The 20,371-nt window shown below is 41.6% G+C and overlaps 1 protein-coding gene across 21 annotated transcripts in view; it reads right to left on the reverse strand.

The window, feature by feature from the left end:
• Nucleotides 1-8,405: 8,405 nt before the first annotated feature.
• DTNA (dystrobrevin alpha) overlaps nucleotides 8,406-20,371 on the reverse strand; it is a 414,322-nt gene continuing 402,356 nt past the window's right edge. For 11 of the 21 annotated variants that reach the window (XM_043444242.1, XM_043444243.1, XM_043444251.1 and 8 more), the window contains 3 exons: nucleotides 20,014-20,182; nucleotides 17,341-17,473; nucleotides 8,406-12,061 (listed from right to left, as the gene is read on the reverse strand). In XM_043444242.1, coding sequence (XP_043300177.1) covers nucleotides 11,843-12,061; nucleotides 17,341-17,473; nucleotides 20,014-20,182 — 521 coding nt within the window. In that variant the 3' untranslated portion in view covers nucleotides 8,406-11,842. Of the gene's footprint in view, nucleotides 12,062-15,339; nucleotides 15,389-17,340; nucleotides 17,474-20,013; nucleotides 20,183-20,371 lie in introns of all 21 variants that reach the window. The other 10 variants (XM_043444252.1, XM_043444261.1, XM_043444260.1 and 7 more) reach the window with 2 other exon arrangements.

A 20,371-nucleotide genomic window follows, 5' to 3' on the forward strand; every position in this document is an offset into this window, starting at 1 on the left:
AGGCAAGAATACTGGAGTGGGTAGCCTTTCCCTTCTCCAGGTCTAGTTGGGCAGTTCCTGTCAAATCAAAGGAGGACAGGGAGTGTAATCATTGTGCAGTTTACTTCAGCTTCTTGGTTCACAGTGAGATAGGGCCCCTGGTTTATGGTAAACCAAGCTAAACTAATCTTGAACCGTAGAGGAAACTGCTGCAATTCTGTAACCTTTAGCCTAACTGTTTGATTGAATGAGAACTGGAAGGGAGAGTCTGGGGTGGGGCTGGTAACTCGACCGTAGGCAAGGGTCACTACGTGTTAATTGGTGTGTATAGAGCAGACCCCGTTTTTCTATGGTTAACAGTTGAAGAATATTGTCGTCTATTAAAATGAACCAGTGCTCTTGACTTTTTGGAATAGGTGAAGGGAATTGATCACAGTTAAGTTCTCTGAATGTAAAAAAGAATTCAGATAAACTGCCAGGACTGGTGTGTGATAGAAATACCTTATAGCCACTCAGTCATGTCCGACTCTCTGACCCCATGTACTATACAGTCTGTGGAATTCTCCAGGCCAGAATACTGGAGTGAGTAGCCTTTCCCTTCTCTGGGGGATCTTCCCAACCCAGGGATTGAACCTAGGTCTCCTGCATTGCAGTTGGATTCTTTACCAACTGTGCCACAAGGGAAGCTCAGGAACACTGGAGTGGGTAGCCTCTCCCTTCTCCAGCAGATCTTCCCGACCCGGGAATTGAACCGGGGTCTCCTGCATTGCAGGTGGATTCTTTACCAACTGAGCTATCAGGGTAGACTACATTTTTTAAATAAAACTTTTCATTCATGTTACTCTAAATTACTGCATGATTATATTTATATTTCATAATATTACTCTATTTGATCACACAGTAAATCTATAAAGATATGAAAATAGGCATATGTACTCTTAATGAGAATTTCTTTTAGAATGAGATGGTAAGTGAGCTGCTTAGAGTTAAATACCCCAGACTGATACCCTGGTGTCTTGATTCCCTGAGACACTGTATTATTTTTCAGTGTATCATCTGATATCATATAAAGTTGACAGCCAGCCAGAAGATAATGATTCAACAGTTGGAATACAATAAAATGACTACATGTCATCCTGAGAAAAATCTCTAACGAAGGTCCTGGTTCTTAAGCTCAACCCAGTTCTGACCTGGGAAAAGAACAAATGCTGGGGAGTGTCATCACTTCTTCCGGTGGGTTCCAGTAACAGACAGAGGCTACATTCCTCTCTATGTTTCCCCTCCTCCCTCTTTGCTTTTGGCTATTATGACTGATTTTCACTTGACTTCAGTCAAGCCCTTTGCTTAATTCTGTTTTGAATTAATGTAGGGTAAAGTCTCTCTTATCCATAAAACCCTAACTTTAAAGGAGCTACATTTCCTTAAGCCACTGTTCTGTAGGTGACAACCAAACCCAAATGTTATCTCTTTTCATTCTTATTAAAAATGTGCATGGTAATGACTCATCTCATTCAAAAGTTGTTGTTGGAATTCCTAGCCCAGGTTGTTGTTCATGAGTTGCCCAGTCGTGTCTGACTCTCTGCGACCCCATGGACTGCAGCACACCAGGCCTCCCTGTCCCTCACCATCTCCTGGAGTTAGCCCAAGTTCATGTCCACTGCATCAGTAATGCCATCAAGACATCTCATCCTCTGATGCCCTCTTCTCTTTCTGCCCTCAATCTTTCCCAGTGTCAGGGACCTTTCCAATGAGTCGGCTGTTCACATCAGATGACCAAAATACTGGAGTTCCAGCTTCAGTATCAGTCCTTCCAACAAGTATTCAGGCTTGATTTTCCTTAATCAGATTTCTTCTGATTTCATGGCTGCAGTCAACATCTGCAGTGATTTTAGAGCCCAAGAAGAGGAAATCTGTCACTGCTTCCACCTTTTCCCCTTCTATTAGCCATGAAGTAATGCCTAGGTAGCTCACTCAAAATCCTTTTCCCCCCAAATTTCTGAAGACTCAGTAACAGGTGCTGAACAGACTAACTAACAATAGGATCCTATGAAATCCCAGTTAGCCAATGAGGTGTCTGAAGTATTACTGTGTGAATAACATAGACATGTTTCAGGTGATGGAGACTGGTGGCTTCTCACATCTCAAGGGAGTTATTCAGTAAATATTTGTTGATGGTAAAGAGCATGACTGGAAATGTTTCTCTTTGGAATTTTATTTTCTTTTCCCAAACATCTTTACAAACGGATATTTGTAGGATGTTGACTATAAATATTTAAGAGACGCAGTGAAAGAGACTCAGAGACTCAGGCGAGTTCTGAGCACTTCCGGCTCCTAACCTGTTGTCTGTTTTCCAGTGAGAATATACAGTAATCCATTTCAAACTCTGGCTTTCGTGGATTTAGACCAGGCTCTCCCGGAGGTAGGAATACCAGGGCAAGAATGAACCAGATTGTGATCTTTGTGCCTGGCAGTCTGACATCACTTGTAAGCTCTGCCAAAATTCCTTTGGAAGCAGATGTTCCTAGAGGGGGAATGGTAATCATTTATCCTCTTACATTTGTTCAGTAAATGCTGATTTGTGGGAAATACAAGGATTTAGGTTATGGTTATAAATAATTCACAAAGGATGTACGTTTTTTAGATAGAATAAACATGATTATTCCAACAATTTTTTTTCCCTCTTTCCCAGAATTTCTCATATTTTAATGCAAGCTTTCCCATCCAATTGCAGTCAAGGGAAGACTTGTCATATATTTCTCCCCCTTCTCCAATGTAACAGCTCCCATGCCAATCTGTGGGTAATTTACAGATCTTAGTAATACTTTCTAATTGCTTGTCTCACATCGAAATATAAACTTCAGGCCCTCTTCTTTATATCGTAAATGCTCTCTTTCAACCAAAAAGAGTGAAATGAAAACATAAAGCTCCAAAAGGGTTAGGTCTGTTGATTTACAAAAAAGGAAAACTGTGGATTCCTCATAAGCGTTGTGATTACAGTGGCCTTTGGGGCTTCCTTGGTGGCTCAGACAGTAAAGAATCTGCCTGGAATGCAGGAGACCCAGGTTTGATCCCTTGCAGGGGAAGATCCCCTGGAAAAAGGAATGACCACCCACTCCAGTATTCTTACCTGGAGAATTCCATGCACAGAGGAGGTTGGTGGGCTACAGTCCATGGGGTCGCAGAGAGTCATACACAACCTAGGGACTAACACTTTCACTTTCACTTTGGTTGCTATAATGAATGGGTATGTATCTATATAGGTATCAGAAGACTATCTCCACTGATACAAAAGTATCAAGATGTTTAGTATTTTTTTGCATTCAAAGAATACAATTTGTACATAAAGCTAAGTAAAACTGATGTAAGACTGATTTATACTTGTGTAAGTCTAACAGCCCAAAATTTCTTTATTGGCATTTGCTATTGAACTGAATGAGTAATCAACTACTAGTGAGGATGAAAGTTCAATCAGAGGTGAATTTGAGGTAACTGCTGAAGCATCTCACACAGGAAGTCGTGGGGCTTTTCTTGTAATTTGTGGTATGTTCCCAAGTTTTTCTGGGTCATCAGAAATTGCTTATTATATATTTCAAAACTTCATATATTTAGAGAGTTAAAAAGAGTATATGTTATAACTAATTTCTTCCAGAAATTGTAGGCTGGGATCACCCTATAATGATACACAGAGCTTCCTAGGTGGTGCTAGTGGTAAAGAACCTGCTTGCCAATGAAGGAGACATAAGAGACTCAGGTTCAATCCCTGGGTTGGGAAGATCCCCTGGAGGAGGGCATGCAACCCACTCCAGTATTCTTGCCTGGAGAATCCCATGGACAGAGGAGCCTGGTGGGCTATAGTCCATGGGGTTGCAAAGAGTCGGCCATGACTGAAGAGACTTAGCAGGCAGGCAACTTGCATAATGATATATAATTCCTGGTCCATGTTCATAGCTATTCTAGAAATATTGAGGTGGTACTTTTTATTATTTATTATTATTTAAATTGAAATATAGTTGATTTACAATGTTGTGTTAGCTTCTGGAGTATAGCAAAATGATTCAGGTATATGTATGAGGTACTGCTTTTTAAGTTGAGAACAGAAGATTTTACAGCTTGTACCTGATTCAATAAATAGAAAAATCTCTAAGAGGCAGATTGTAGGTTTTCTCTGTACAGTCCAACCTTATATGCTTATTTCCAGAGTCTGTTCCAACACTCACATCTCAGTGGAGAGAAGGGATAGAACAAAGAAATGGTGAAAACAGAACTGCCTTAGGCCCCTCTCTCTGAACTCATGTCTAAAGAATTCGATTCTGCTTTTAGATGAGCTGAAAAATACCCTCTCTTCAAAGAAATGGGAGGTCAAGTTAAAGGCCTGGTCAAAACCCATGGTCGCTAAGAGCTGGACAACTTAGCAACTACACAACAACAAAAAAGAAAGAGTCAATCACTTCTTAAAAAAAAAAAAGAAGTTCACAGTCAGTTATGCCCAAATTCAACTTGATTTTTGCAGACTCTCCTTAGCATCTGGATGTTTGAACAAGTCTTATCTATAGGTCATCTCATTTCAGAAATCCCCAAGGTGAACAAACCCATGGGTGTTCTCACTGTAGTGAATTCTGCAGCTAATATTATCCTGGTGGGGCATCAGAAGCTTCCTCCTAAACATGAAACTTTTGATTAGAATGGGGCTTCCCTCATAGCTCAGTTAGTAAAGAATCCGCCTGCAATGTAGGAGAACCCGGTTCAATTCCTGGGTTGGGAAGATCTGCTGGAGAAGGGATAGGCTACCCACTCCAGTGTTCTTGGGCTTCCCTGTGGCTTAGCTGGTAAAGAATCTGCCTGTAATATGGGAGACCTAGTTCAATCCCTGGGTTGGGAAGATCCCCTGGAGAAGGGAAAGGCTACCCACTCCAGTATTCTGGCCTGCAGAATTCACAGTCCGTGGGGTCCCAAAGAGTTGGACAGGACTGAGCGACCTTCACTTTCGATTAGGAAGGTACATTCATGGTAGGAAGGTACACTCATGGTAGATAAGCCTTTTTTGCTTTCTAAATGTCCCACAGTAGGAGAATATCTTACTTGCTTTATGATGCAGAATTCGTGGGGCCTTGTTGCTGCCTGATGCATGAGTGGCTCCTTTACTTGTTTTCTTGGGAGACCGGTTCCTCCCTTTGACCTGGACTGAAGCATTTCTCAGGATCTAGGCTTTCAGGGCAAAACTGGGTCAGTCTCAGGCAAACTGCTGACTCACTTTCTGAGAGGACTCCTGGCTCTGTTATCAGGTCTTTTTGAAACTGGGAGGTTGGAATACAAATCAGCGTCTCCACTTCTCAGAACCGAGCGTCACAACCACCGGGCTTTGGAGCACAAGCCCGGCCCCTTCAATCTCCTACTTCCGATGCTTACCAGAGTCTATTCCAGATCAATTTTCATCTCTTCCAACGTGTCCATTAAAAATCCTGGCTGTGACTGCAGACAATTAGGAGAGTAGCCTGAGGAATGGTGTGTCTTCCTTATTTTTAAATATCTTCTGTATTTATTGCCCAACTACTTACTGTACTTTGGGCTCGGCATTGGGTCCAGTGATGTTCCATACTAGTGCAGACTTTGCTCACCACCATTGTAGAGTCGGGAAGGATGAATAGCCAAGCAATTAAGTTGGACTGGCCAAAAAGTTTGTTCCGGTTCTTCCATAAAAACTTTTTTCGGCTAATCCAGTACAAAGCTTAATCTTTTCATCAGGCCAGGCTAGGAAGAGGCTACAGTGTTGTAATAAATTCTGTTAGTTTTACACTTCTCACCATCACAGATTGCAACTTAGCTTTATGCGAAGTAGTAATATGAAAAACAACTGCATGCTTAAAAATTTTTTTATAGGTTATACTCCATTTACATTATAACAAAACATCAGCCATATTCCCTGTGTTGTATAGTACAATTTTGTAGCCCATTTTACTCCTAGTAGTTTGTCCCTATCATTCTCCCACCCTCATATTGCAAATCCTCCTCCCCACTGGTAACCACTAGTTTGTTCTCTATATATGTGAGCTGCTTCCTTTTTGTTATACGGACTAGTTTGTTGTGCTTTTTAGATTCTACATGTAAGCAATATCGTATAGTATTTGTCTTTGACTTGTCTCTCTTAGTATAACGCCCTCCATCTACATTGCCGCAAATGGCAAAATTTCATTCTTTTTATGGCTTAGTAGTATTCCATTGTATATATATATACACCACATCTTCTTTTTTTAAAAAGTTAATTTATTTTAATTGGAGGATAATTAGTTTACAATCTTGTGGTGGCTTTTGCCATACATCGACATGAATCAGCCATGGGTGCACGTGTCCTCCCCCACCCTAAACCCCGCTCCCACCTCCCTCCCCAACCTCATTCCCTCTGGGTTGCCCCAGAGCACTGGCTTTGCGTGCCCTGCTTCATGCATCGAACTTGCACTGGTTATCTGTTTTACATATGGTAATATACATGTTTCAATGCTGTTCTCTCAAATCATCCCACCCTCGCCTTCTCCCACGGAGTCCAAGAATCTGCTCTTTGCATCTGTGTCTCTTTTGCTGCCTTGTATATAAAGTCGTTACCGTCTGTCTAAGTTCTGTGTATATGTGTATTGGTGTTTCTCTTTCTGACTTACTTCACTCTGTATACTAGGCTCCAGTTTCATCCACCTCATTAGAACTGACTCAGAATGTGTTCTTTTTTATAGCTGAGTAATGAGTAATAGTTTGTCGTGTAAATGTAGCACAACTTCCTTATCCATTTACACATCTTCTTTATCAATTCATCTGTTGATAGACACTCTGGTTGCTTACATATCTTGGCAGTTGTAAATAATACTGCTGTGAACATTGGGGTGTATGCACCTTTTAAAACTAATTTAAAAAAATATGCCCAGGAGTGGAATTGGTGAGTCATATGGAAGCTCTATTTTTAGTTTTTAAATGAAACTCCATCTTGTTTCCCATAGTGGCTGCACCAATTTACATTCCCACCAGCAGTGTACAAGGGTTCTCTCTTCCCCACCTCCTGACTTTGTAGTTTTTTAGGAAAAAAAAAACTGAAGGCTGTCCTTTATACCACTAATGTTCATAGTACAGACACCCTCACAATGGCTTGAAAAATGTCTTTGCTGTTGAACAAGTATGGTTATTTGTAGTGAATATTGAGAACTAGGAAGTTAAGTTGTATTTTACATGGAGTTTTCAGTATTGTATCTTAGCCTTGGTTTAGGTTTTTTGGTAAAATTATACTCTTCCTATTATCCTGCTAAAATATTTGAGCCCTCTTCATCAAAGAAGCTTCTTGGATCTCTTTGCAATAGGGGGAAATATTACTCTTTTCTCATACTAACCTCCCCTCAAAGCAGCATTTTAAAAAAAGACTATTAAGGATTTTGTATTTCAGAGGATCATTGTTCCCAAGTTGGCTATGAACCAGGGAAAAAGTTCTTGCCCCAAGCTTCTCCAATGTTTGACAACCAGACCTGCCCCACTGCTCTTGACTATGCCAATGAAATCTTAGGGGAATGTTTTGGGCGATGGGGATTCTTGGTGTATATCACAGTCTTGCATCAGGATCTGACATCTTAGGAAAAAAAAATTGATTCTGAAAAATCTCTTTTTCATCTTTCCAGTGCCTCCCAGTTTTTCTTTACTTGCTTGGATAATATTTAGAACACATAATTTGCAAAGTTTAATATGTGTTGCTAGGGCAACCAGAAGACAGCAGTAGAAATTAAACCAACGCTAAGGAACTGAGAGCACAACTCCTTGGATGAATCTTGATCTCGGCTGATGCAAGATCTACTGGGAGTGAGGTGAAGTCTCCATAGCCCTGCATAGAGGGAGAAGCCTAACTCCTGAAACTCCTCCGAAAAGTGCACCATCTTCTCAGAAGTGGGAAATTTCTTGTGTTTTTCCCTCTGTTTCTTGTTTGATGGCATGCCTAGTCTATTCATCTCAGCCTGGTCTGCAGATTTTTTCAGAACAAAGGCAGCACCGTAAGTTATACATCTGGATGCCTAAGTACTCCTCAAATGGATAATGTGAGGATCAAATGTAAATGAAACAGGGTTTTTGGAAGTTGTAAAGGATTACACAAATGTTAGTTATTTTTTCCCAACATTTGGAATTTGGGGAAGAAAAGAAAGAAGAGGAAGAGAAAAAAGGAGAGGGAGTATGGATTTTTGATCTTAATCACAAGGCTTTCCATGAGCAGCAGAATAGTATCTCATTTTTTAAAAAACTGCATCCTCAAAGGCAGGAAAAGGTGAAATATTTGACCTCAATTGCTTGATCCTCAATCAGTAGTCCAAGCTTCATGCTCTAAACACTGACTTGTCTTTCTTAGACTAACCTCATGTTGTTTTAGGAAACATTCATTGAAACAAAAGAACAAAATACGCAAGACATAGTGTTTTTAAAAACATTTTTTAATGAAGAAATAATTCCATTCCAAAATATAGACACACAATTAAATAGTTTAATCACTTCAAAATATAACATGTCCCCAGGAGGTTCCAACACACACACATACACACAAAACAATACTTAACAGCAATACAAAAAACCCATACAATAGTAGTTTTGTTACATACCCATGAATGTTGTGAAATCTTTAGTGTCTCTGAATTGGTTACTTCAAATGGCGTCAAATTACAGTAGTCATAATTAAAAATGTCTTAGAGTTAATTAGCCTCAGGATGTGATACCTCTGATTTTTTTTTTCCCCTCTTTTTGGTTCAAAGGTAAAAATGCCCCTTCTTCTGAGGACATGGTGTAGTTGTAGTTTGTGTGGAATCGAACCAAGGTGACTGCAGCAACCAAAGGCTGCTGGATTTACAACATCTACCTACAGTTAACAGCCAAGAACTAATAAGGGTGGATAAAGATGATCAAAATAAAAGCAGACATCAGTGCTAAATTATGATGCAACAGTTTGGCTCATGCATATAAGAAAATACATAGTATATCACAACAAAGGCCACACTCTTATGTAGTTCAGTTCACATTACTACTTACAAATGAACCTTCCCTGTCTTAGAGTAGATCACTCGAGAATCCATTTTTCACAATCTCTAGCACATCTCCCTCTGACCAACCACATTTACCCCGACTTCCGTCCTGACCAACCACAACTGATTCCTGAATCCCCTACAGTAGATTTCACCCTCCTCCCTCCCTCCATTCACATGGCGCCGTGGGGGAGGGTTGGCTGTGTTAGACCAGTGCTCATTAATAGGGCATCACCTCTAATGGAGATGGATGTGCAATTCATCGTGGAACAAGAAAGAAACAATCCTCGCCAGACAGAACTGTACCTAAGGGACAGGACAGGTGACACCTGCTGGGTTTGCACTTAGAACAGGCCCCAAAAGTAGATTTGGAGAGCCAAGGAAAGAAACCCGCCCAAAAACACAAAAACCCAAAATAACGCACGCCATTTTGTCTCGTTTACAGGACAGGGGTGCTTGAGTCTGGTCTCAGGGCTGACGTGGAGCTAAGAGAAAGAAAAGGTGGCTGGTTAGTCAGGAATCGGTCATTGGCAGCAGTTTCCAGCGTCCTTGCAATGACTTCGTACAATGGGATCGACAACCGTGGGATGGAATTGGCAGTGAACACTACGATGCAGGAAGGTTACCCACAGAACAGTCCAAACCTTAGACAAACATGATGCAGAAACACAAAATGATAACATCTGTCAGCTCGGTCCAGGTAGTGGCTGAGTGCCACCTGCAGGGTCAGGGTTCTGAGACTGAGAACTGCCCAGCTATGATTCAGAGCCAACAGCCATGTAGGTAGCTGGGATGTAGTGGTTTTAAGTACTGAGTATGAGGCACCAGTGGCCACCTGCTCCATCTAGAGAGGTATGGGTTCACAGAGGATGGGCAGAGGGAAGGAGATGAACATTAAGATACACTAACAAAACCTGCAATAACATCCCTCTGTGCAAAGAAATCCGAGAACTGTGCAGTTGTGTCCCTTTGGTGTCAGCCTGTTCTCAGGGACATTTGTCAGGCTGGCTCTCCAGGGAAAAATGATTAAGTACATCAAGGGGCAGAATGTGCTCCTTGCTAATGCCAACAGAGAGCTTTACTAACCCCAAGGCAAGCGATTTTGTTCCTGAGGGCAGTCAAGGAGGTGGTGTCTGACCCAACACAGAGATGGGAGCATCTGAGAACCCTCTGGGAAGGAAGAAGGAAGAAGTTGGGATGTCACTTCTCAGCGGGGCACCCACCAACTACCGACTCTGTGGGGTGGGAGAAGGCTTCTGCCAACCCTGGAAGCAAAATCAAATCGCTCAAACTTTGAGGATGACTTAGAACCTTTCTTGCTTATTCTGAGTAAGGCCTTTTCAGAGATTTTATTACACAACTTTCTTCTAAAGCAGTGGTTCTTCAGCTTCAGCATGCATCAGAATCACCTGGAAGGTTCAAACACAGATGACGGGGCCCCAACCCCTTTTCTGATTCAGTAGGGCTGGGGTTAAGGTCTAAGAATCTGCATTTCTAATAAATTCCCCAGGTGATGCTGGCGCTGCTGGTCCAGGGACCGCATTTCAAGAACCACTGTTCTAGAATGATGTTCTCTTCTTTCTTTTAAAGGAGAAACAGGAATTCAGAGAAGCTGCCAATTAAAGGATAATGTATCTACTATATTGCAGGATTTTTATTTCATCAAATCTTGAAACAAGTAGAAGATTTTTTTTTCATTTCCCCAGAATCCCTAAGGGAGGTCTTTGGTGCTCCCCAAAGAGGGCCCTCAGAAAGGACCATCAACAGAGTCATTCATTCTCCCTTCCTTGACCGTTCTTTTGCACATCAGCTTTTCACGGAGTGCAAAATCCCAGCTCCACTTAGGAAAGCCTGTTTCCTCTCACGTGACCACAGGAGGCTGCATGCAGAAAACCAGGTAGCCAGCTAAGGCAAAACACATTCAGAAAGAAAAGGAGAGCGAACGTTTGCAAGCGCACTTTAAGCCTGTACATTTAAAGCTGAAAGGCCTCCAAACGACCTGATAGGGGAACTGGTGGATGAGCGGTGCTGTTAGAAACATGCTCCCTAAAGCTAAACCGAAAGGAACCAGCCGTGGAAGAGCAGAGATAACTTGAGTCCATTGGGGGGGATCTTATGGCACCTGTGGTTTATAAACAGCTTTAGTAACGAGTATTTCAAAACAGAGTTCACAGTTTTTAAGAAGAGCTGTGCTGATTTTAAAAACTAGATTCTATATAATTTGAATGTTGCCTTTTTTTTTTTTTTTTTGGAATATGATCTCTATTTGGAAAAAAAAAAATATTTACACTAAATTCTATGGCTGATAGGCTAAGAGTATCTTGAAAGAAAACAACCCCAAGTTGGAAAGAAGCCGCAGAGATTGGATTCTCCTGGTGGGTTTGGTCCAAGCCTCTGCTCTCAGAGACTTGGAGACAAGTGCAGACCATGCAGGCCAAGGACCCTTCTTGGCTTTGGGGCTCTGAGTCTGTACCCTTGGGAACCAAATCCTTTAGGCTCAGTGAATAACTGCAAGTGGTTGCTTTTTTTCCAGTTGCTGTGGAAAAAAAAATGTACAGTGTATATAATCAACTGTTTTGCTAAAATCTCAGAGAATTCAGAAATGAAACTCCTAGCTATAAACAGTATTAGTAATGTCGTTGTAAACTGACCAGGTTCAATATCATGTGCAAAGGTAAGATGCTTGTTAATACTGCCATTGCAAGTAACAGCAGCATGGGATTTCAGCCTGTGTTTTCATTTCGAGGGATGAGCCGTGTTACAGAAGATGTAGCTGATAAGTTAGCTTTGAACAGAAGTCTTATTATTCTTTTTTTCCTTCTCAAAACACACATCTATAAACTACAAAATTTAGAACAAAAAGTTAGCTGCACTATAGTCGGCAGAACACAGTCTTTAGGGGGCGGGGGTCTGTCGGGAGCGGCTGCATGTGGTGGGTCCTCTGTTCCTTGAGCTGAGGCTGCTGCCAGGCTGCCGTCTTCTCCTCTGGGGGTGCAGCTGTGTCCTTCATCACCAGCTCTCCTGTTACTTGCATCTGTCTGACTATAGCTTGCCTGGGAATAAGCAATGTGTGATTTTTTTTTAAAGATGGAAACTGTTCTCTAGATTAGAGTTATGAAGCTTAGAATTCTCCCTTTCCCCCACCCCGAAACACACATACACACACACACACAGACTCCTTTCTTCCTCTGACAATCAGCAATGAATGTCTTGGGCCACTGGGCTATTGCACCTTCCGGTAGAAGAGAGGACAAGAATCCTCCATGCTGAGACTCTTGCCTAGTGGGCACCTAAGGCATCTGGAAGGTTCAAGTAACATAAACAGAAATATCTGTGTTGTCCTTTGGACAAGGAGATGAAAGCACTGATTCACCATCAGAATGCCATGCTAATTTTGTGTGTTTTTTTTGCCATGCTAATTAAAAAAAAAAATCCACCTTTGATCTTCCATCCTCCAATTTCTGAGGTTAGGATGTGGCTGGCCAAGGTGAGTGGAGTACCACGTGGCCAGAGGGATGGAAAAGGGACCAACCTAAGATTTGAGTGGGCCAAAATGGAACCACGGTGGACTCTAATTTGGGTGCTAAGCTTTATGTGTACCGTTTCTTCCCATGTGGCTAGCTGAAAAGCAATAAAACAGGTTTCTCTCCATTAGCTCTTGTTAATGTGTTGGTAAGTGCATATTTATCTTCAAAGAGGCCTAAGGATTTTCTTGAGCAGAGGATGGGTCTTCCATGTCTCTGGTGTTGCACCTTTTGCCCCTTAGTTACGTAGGGCTCTGCTTTGTGGATGCCTAATTGACTTTGAGCTGATGAAATTGACTTTAGGACCCTTGCAGAAGAGATGCATATATTTTGGGATAATTTCCAGTCTTGCAGTATAGCCAGTGAATAGATTTCAACAGACTGTTCTACAGTCTCAGCTGTCTTTCTTGGTTTCATCAAGAAAAATTACAGTAGGGTAAGCCACTCCAGTGTTCTTGCCTGGAGAATCCCAGGGACTGGGGAGCCTGGTAGGCTGCCGTCTATAGGGTCGCACAGAGTCAGACATGACTGAAGTGACTTAGCAGCAACAGCAGCAGCAGAACTAGCTGCAAGGATAAAAAGCTACTGCAGTGTTCCATCAGATCTTAAATTAATTTTGTCTGACTTGGTGATTTGGTGACAGACTGGTTTATATTTAGAATCCTGTGGAAGGCCAGCTAGGTAGGTAAGGATGCAGGAAGTAGCAGAGGTCACAGCTGTTTTAAGTTTTATTGGAAATAAAATTTGAAGATTAAAATCTTTGGTGTTTATGGACAAGAACCAAATACTGCTTTTTATCTTGGTTTATGTCCAGGGCTGGGGCTTCTGTTGTGACTCAGTAGTAAAGAATCCACCTGCCAACACAGGAGACACAGGTTTGATCCCAGGGTTGGGAAGGTCCCCTGGAGAAGGAAATGACAACCCACTCCAGTATTCTTGCCTGAGAAATCGCATGGACAGAGGAGCCTGGCAGGCTACAGTCCATGGGTGGCAAAAGAATTGGACCTGACTTGGCAACTAAATAAAAGATGTCAAAGGCATTTTATTAGGGTTTTTAAAGAAGTATATTTTTATAAGAACTACCTACTGATGTTTAAGTAATGTGCATAACAAAAATGATCAAATTGCTAGAGTTCAGAGAAAGAAAATGTTATGAAAGGAAATGTCTTGCTCCTCTGGAAAAGTAACAGGAGTGAATATTTTCAGAAATTGCTCTTTTTCACTGTAGTCATGATGAATCAGGAGAACTCGTGGTGTAGTAGTCTCAAGTCCAAGGGAGACAGACTAAAATGTACTCAATAAGATCCTTCCTTTTATACCAAAAGGGCCTCACAGCTCAAAAAACATATTTCATAATAACAATTACACCTTGATTTTTACTTGCTTCATCTTAACCTGAGGACCAAGACAGGAGGTCAGCAGTGTTTCAGCTAGAATGTATTCATTACTAATTGATATATCATTTAGAAGACATATATTCCTTTTTCAAGTTAGCAGCCAGGGTTGAGTTTCCTCTCAACTGCACTGAAGACATATGAGATTCCATGGGTGGGAATAGACTGAAGAACTAAAACAGTTACAAGTCCTTGGTCTTCTGCAGTCATGACCGTGAGAGGTATATTAGTTTTGAATTGTAATGTGGGACATCTAAATGGCCACAAGCTGGAGCCAGAGAAACCATCAGACTCATGGGACAGTGTAACTAAAGGTGTGTCAAATCATAGCACAAAGCCGAATCCAAAGCTTATTCACTTAAGTAGAGAGAGCAAGCTAGTTCTGAGTCTAGGGGGTTCTCATACACTCACATAATAATTACTGTCACTCCCAGGGACTGAGCTGCTTATAAAGCACTGAGCACAGGGCTAGGCATGTATGTGTGCGCTCAGAATGAAACGACAGTGTGTCCGCCACCAGTTAAGCTGTAACTCGGTGTATCCCAGGGAGTACACCTCCTCTATGAGGTAGGTATTATGATACATGTTGTACAGTGGAAACAAAGGCTCATAGAGGTCTAAGCAATTTTTCAAAGATTATGCTGCTAGGATTTGATGGAACTCATTTTTGAAATCAGTCTGTTAAGAGTCCAGACCCTAAGCTTCAGACCACTATAGTCAAGTAGTCCTTGCCAATCAAATGCTAGTCCCTTTAAATTAAAAAACAAACAAACAAAAAAACTACTGAGAATTTCCCATGTATTTAGGTAAATCTCTGAAGGTGGGGGATCACAAGCCACAGAAAAGGTATTTTAAATTAATTTAGATCTTGCTGAATTCCATGATGGGTGTGAATTAGCTGTTCCAGAAACATAGGGCTGTGGAAGCTTCCCTCTATGCTTTTTGTTTTCTTTAGTAATTAATGTTCTTGATTTCACTGGTTAAGGCTCACACTTGGATCTTTGGGCCCTAAGTACAGCAGGACTAAGGAGCTGACTCATTTCTGCAAGTGCTGAGCAAGCTTGAATTTTTCTCTCTCAAGTGCCAGAGAGATTGAAAACTTGGATGCAGTTATGGATCAGCAAATTGGCTTTATAGCCGGACATTTCTGGGGCATCTTTGGGTTGTAGAAATTCCTCTGCCAGTTTTCCTAATTCAAAGAGTAAAAAGTGAACTCCCAAGGTTGTCTGGTAAATCAGCACTGGACTAGAATGATATGTTTCACGGCCCAGGATGATTCTTTGCTATCAGCAGGGAAAGAGGATAGTTTACCATAGAAAAAGCCTGAGAGACAGTGATTGTGCATGTAGGTTACAAGTGATCAGAATCCACTTTACAGTGACCACATTTCCTCCTAAATAAGTGGATACTTACTTGAGAGGAGAGTGATAAAAGGATATTGCATTCAACCTTGCAAGCTGACCTGCGGGTGACAAAGGACACAAACAAGAAAGGTGACATGTAAAGTCTGTGATGCAGTCAAGCTGGTGAATTATTTGGTTGGAAGCCATGCAGAAAGATAGATAGACAGACAGAGAGAATCCAGGAAACGAAAGTAACTTTCTGACCCATCCAACAACTCATAGAGCAGACAAGGAAAAACCACTTCAACCTTCTCCAGGGCATATAACACATGGACCCGTTACAATCTCTTCACCCTTTTCTTTGTCTTTTCCTTGAAGTCACTGGTTGTGGTGAGAAAAGGAGAGAAGAAGAGAAGAGAGAAGAAAGGAGAAAGAAGGAGCTTAAAATCTACCAGAGATGGCAGGAACTCCAATGGAAGCTGATGCTGTTAATAGAATTTCCTTTCATTTTGCTTGTATACTCTCTAGTTCATTGAAATAAATAAAAATCTAATACCTTATATGAAATGACTCCTTCTTTTTTAAAACAATAAGAATTTCAGTTACGGTTGTCACCAAAATCCAGAAACTAATGTGGGTTCCCAGAGGGAGGTCTAATAGGTGCCTCTAACAGCATGAACCAGAATATTGATTATTTAACCACATCTCTCTCTCCTTCTGCACAGCAGGGCCAAAAGAAGATATATGTAGGAATGCCACCCCTCAGAGTTCCCAGAGACACCCAGGGGCTTTATGCAGGCTAATTTCCTCCTGTGGACAGGCCATAGAAGTTGTGAAGAAAAACATCCTTCCCTGGTGTGCACTCGAGGCAAGTCTGATTATGCAGGATTCAAGTACAGTTTTACATATCTGGTCACTGTTTGTTTACCTAGGCCTACATTGGAGTATCTCTGAAACACAACTGTTTTGGAACATTCCAAATAGGCAAAACTTCCATTTTATATTGTCAAGGTGGGGTTGGTAGACTTCCCTTTTGCTCTGTTCTTCTTAGGAAAATATTTCCAAGCAATCTACAGATGTATGAGGAGTAGAAAACTTATTTTATCTGCTTTTCTTTCTTCCAATAACAGAGTAAGAGAGAGCTACTGCTCCTAAGATGGTGGAAAAAACTTATCTGGATATTGGACAGAAAGCCTGACCTGATAAAATAACCCACTGGGGCCTGGCGGGGGGGCAGTAGGTCTCAACCAGCCAAATACCCCTGTCCTCCCAGAACTCCAGCAAGGCACAGGGAAGGGAAACATACAAGGTAAATAAACAGGGCAGCAGAACAATCTCCATGGGGAAAATGCGTCCCTGTAAGGATAATATTATTCTCCATTGCACGTGTTATGTCAGGTGAATCCTCAGATGGATTAACATGCTATCCAGGATATATGACAATCTGTCCAACCACACCCTGCTGAATGGGGGCCTACAGTTCCCCCAACATTTCTAGCTGAGGTTTGTCACTCTTTGACTTCTTAACATTTGATACGAGGCAGGCAGGGAGGGAAGTTGAGACAAGTGATTCAAGGACAGAGGTATACTTATGCTTAGTCAATTTCCTTGTGCCCTGTGGCCCATCCAAGGGCATAGAATCCCAGAGTATTCATGGGGGACTGGTACCAAGATACCCCCATCCCACAGATGGATCCCCCATCCATGGATACTCAAAGTCCCTTTCAGTTGAACCTCAGTATCCACAGATTCTGAATCTGCTGATACGGAAAGCCAACTGTATCTTTTCTTAGAAAGTGTTTTCCTAATGATCTTGGAGGGTCATGAACTATTCATCACTATGGAAGGCCTCTTTTCATTTTCCAGCTCAGAATTTATAGGAATACATGGTGAGTGACAGCTTTAAGAAGCATTAAACCTTCCCCTGTCTTAGAATTCATGGACTAAGGAGTCCTGTCAGAATATTCCAGAAAGGGAGGGTGGAAGGAAGGAGAAGGCACCAAGTTTTGGAATAATGTAAAAGATCCGGTCACCGGGGGGTGGGGGACGAAGTGGGGTGGGTTCTCGGTACCTGGTAGGCTTCGTCCTGTAGCTTCTGTTTTAGGTATTCCTCCATCTTCAGCTCGTTCTCCAGCTGCCGGACAGAGTCATCTTCATAGTTCTCATCCTCTGGCCGCACGTAGGGGTCCCCATCTTCTGTAACCCTGGGAGTCAACCACAGAGGGCATTTTGGAGCAAATCTTAAAAGGCAAATATGAGTGGAATTCCTGTATTACCTGTAGTTCTGGGTGCACATTTATTTTGTCTCTAATTCACTTCTTTGCTTCAATTTACTTCAACTCAGGATTTTTTTGACATGATGAAAAAAACTTGAAAGATGCTTTGGAAGTTTAGAGGAATATATGATCAAGGAGTTCTCATAGGCAGTTTTCTATGGTGGGCTGGTGACCATTGTCACCTGTTTTCCTAGAGTTTACTGGAATGAGTTGCCCTTTAAATGTTTGTCATTCTTAAAAAAAGAGGCAGACTTATCTTTTGAGAGGATACAGTTTTCTCAATTTGGGGGCTTAAAAAAATGGAGTCCAAGAACACTTTCTATAAGGGAAGTGAGCCCTCTAGTGAAATAATGTCTAAGGATATTTGTTTGTAATTTAACCCTCTTTGTGTTCTGCATGTATATAGGCCCATGCACCCATGTGCTGTATTTTTATGGTTGAATCAAGGCTCAGAATATCAGTCAATCAATGTCAGGAAGACTAATATTCTAACCCACAGCTCTTGATCTTAAAGATGTATACTATCTCTGACTTTAAGAAATCCATTTAAATTGTCCAATTCCACCATGAAACAAATGGATAAGAATGGTCTCATTCACTAATGTGTGACTCTCCATCTATTCATCCAAGTATATATAAAGTTCTTCCTGGGACTGAATATAAATTCACCACCTAATTCATATGACTAAAATATTCTTGGGCTAAAATACAGTACATGCTTAGATAGTACAGATATTAAAATATCCCCTAAAATGAAAAAGAGTGGTCAAGTAGAAGTTTCTGGGTTGGAACGTAAATGCCAATGTTCATGTTTATTTATATCTGTACGACATGTTCTTGTTATTTTTAGAGGTTTGGGGCCAGCCTAAATAGGTCTGCGAGGCTTCTGTAAACTTTCCCCTCCCAACCCCCGTCACAGCACTGCTGGTCGCCGGTCCTGCCACCAGTCTGCCAGGGACAGCAGATGGGGTGGCTTTAGCTACAGTCTTGGACCTTGCAACTGGATCAAGAAAGTTTTAGGTCACCACCATGTAAATGCTCAATTATAAAAAATCACATAGCTAATGTTATTTACCAGACTGAACTGATCACAGTTCACCAGTCTGAATAACAAACAAATCAAATAATTCTAAGCTACAGAGGGAAGGACAAGAAAGCAAACTACAATTAAAAGCAGCAGCCTCCTGCCACATAAAATTATAACTGTTTTGTTTTGATATTATGCTCTCTGCCTTTTCACAGCTGGCTTTGAAATCATGTCTATTTTTAATTTCCCGTTATTACTGGTTTTTTACTCACTCCTTGGATGGGGAGTCAAAACACCAGAAAGGCCTCTGGTTAATTTCTTCTTTGGGTCTTTAAAACAGACAGTTTATTTCTGTAGATTAGTCTGCAGTTCTCATGTTAAGCAGCACCACCACCCTTCTGTAGCTTTTTTTTAAAACTGCTTATCAACTCCCTTTTCCAGCTTCTGGGTGAGCCCCTGTCCATATTTCTCAGGACTCCACTTACTTAACGTGCTTAATTTTATGCTTTTCCCTCCCAAGCTGGGCTCTGCAGGTCTGTCCTTGCTTTGTCTTTGTTTCTCAGCTTTAACTTTTTCTGCCTGACTACTTTGAGCGGATCCAAGGTCACAGTCTAGTAGGGAATGTCACTGATTCTACTGGCTTCTGTCAAGCTACAGAAACCTAATTGGGTGAAAATCTTTGCAAAATGTCTTTTGAAGGTCAGATTTATACATATTCAACAAGTCAAGCAAATTGGACTTCTTTATAATGAGATTTTTATACATTTAGTTATTCAAATCACAAGTGCATAGATGATGTTTACACTCACTTTGAACAGAGGCCTCTCTAGTATCACCGGGGCCCTTAAGAGTGAATCTAGTAAATTTGGAAGACGGGATGATTTATCTTCTGAACTAGTCTATGAGTCCTGGGATGCTGGGAGTGATTTTTGATGCTATTTTGTATCTAACTGGTTGAGTGCCTTGGGCGGGCCAGGATCTCAATAGGTACTGGTTGGTTTTCATTACTGATACTCTGGAAATTGTTAGGAGGAAAAGCCACAATGAGAAATTGAAACGAAGCACCCTACTACCTGGGCTTCCCAGGGGGCGCTAGTGGTAAAGAACCCATCTGCCAATACAGGAGACACAAGAGACGTGGGTTAGATCCCTGGGACAGGAAGATCTCCTGGAGGAGGGCATGGCAACCCACTCCAGTACTCTTCCCTGGAGAATTCCGTGGACAAAGGAGCCTGGCGGGCTGCAGGCCATAGGGTCGCATAGATTCAGACATGTCTGAAGTGACTTAGCACATACACACCCTTCTACCTTTTCTGGAAGAAAAGGAAACTGCGTCATTCCTTTCCAAAATGAAAAACTAAGCAACCATGTATTTATTTTCCTATGCTCCCTGCAGAGTGTTCTGTTACTGAAGAAACACCCCCAGGCAGAAGATACTCACATGTCCCCACGCATGGTGCTTGGGGTAGCTCCACCGTGAAGGTACCCAGGTTTTCGGGCGTGGATTTGTGCTAGAAAAGCTTTTTCAGAGGTTGGTGATGGGACCAGATCTTCAAACTGAGTCCGTGCAAATTCAGAATCCACGTTACTATCAGTTTCACTCCCCACCTCTATTAGGTACAATTGAAGAAAGTAAAGAATGTCTTAGATTTTATTATGATCAGCTAATAAAGGGCTAGGTTTAACATAAACTAACCTGTGCTGTGTAAAACACTGACCAGCTACTGTACACAAGTCAGGTAAGTGTTCATTTTTTTTTCAAAATGAGAATTGATATTGACATGAATTGCCATAAGATC

Source organism: Cervus canadensis, chromosome 23 (assembly GCF_019320065.1).
Source record: "Cervus canadensis isolate Bull #8, Minnesota chromosome 23, ASM1932006v1, whole genome shotgun sequence".
NCBI classification, from domain to species: Eukaryota; Metazoa; Chordata; class Mammalia; order Artiodactyla; family Cervidae; genus Cervus; species Cervus canadensis.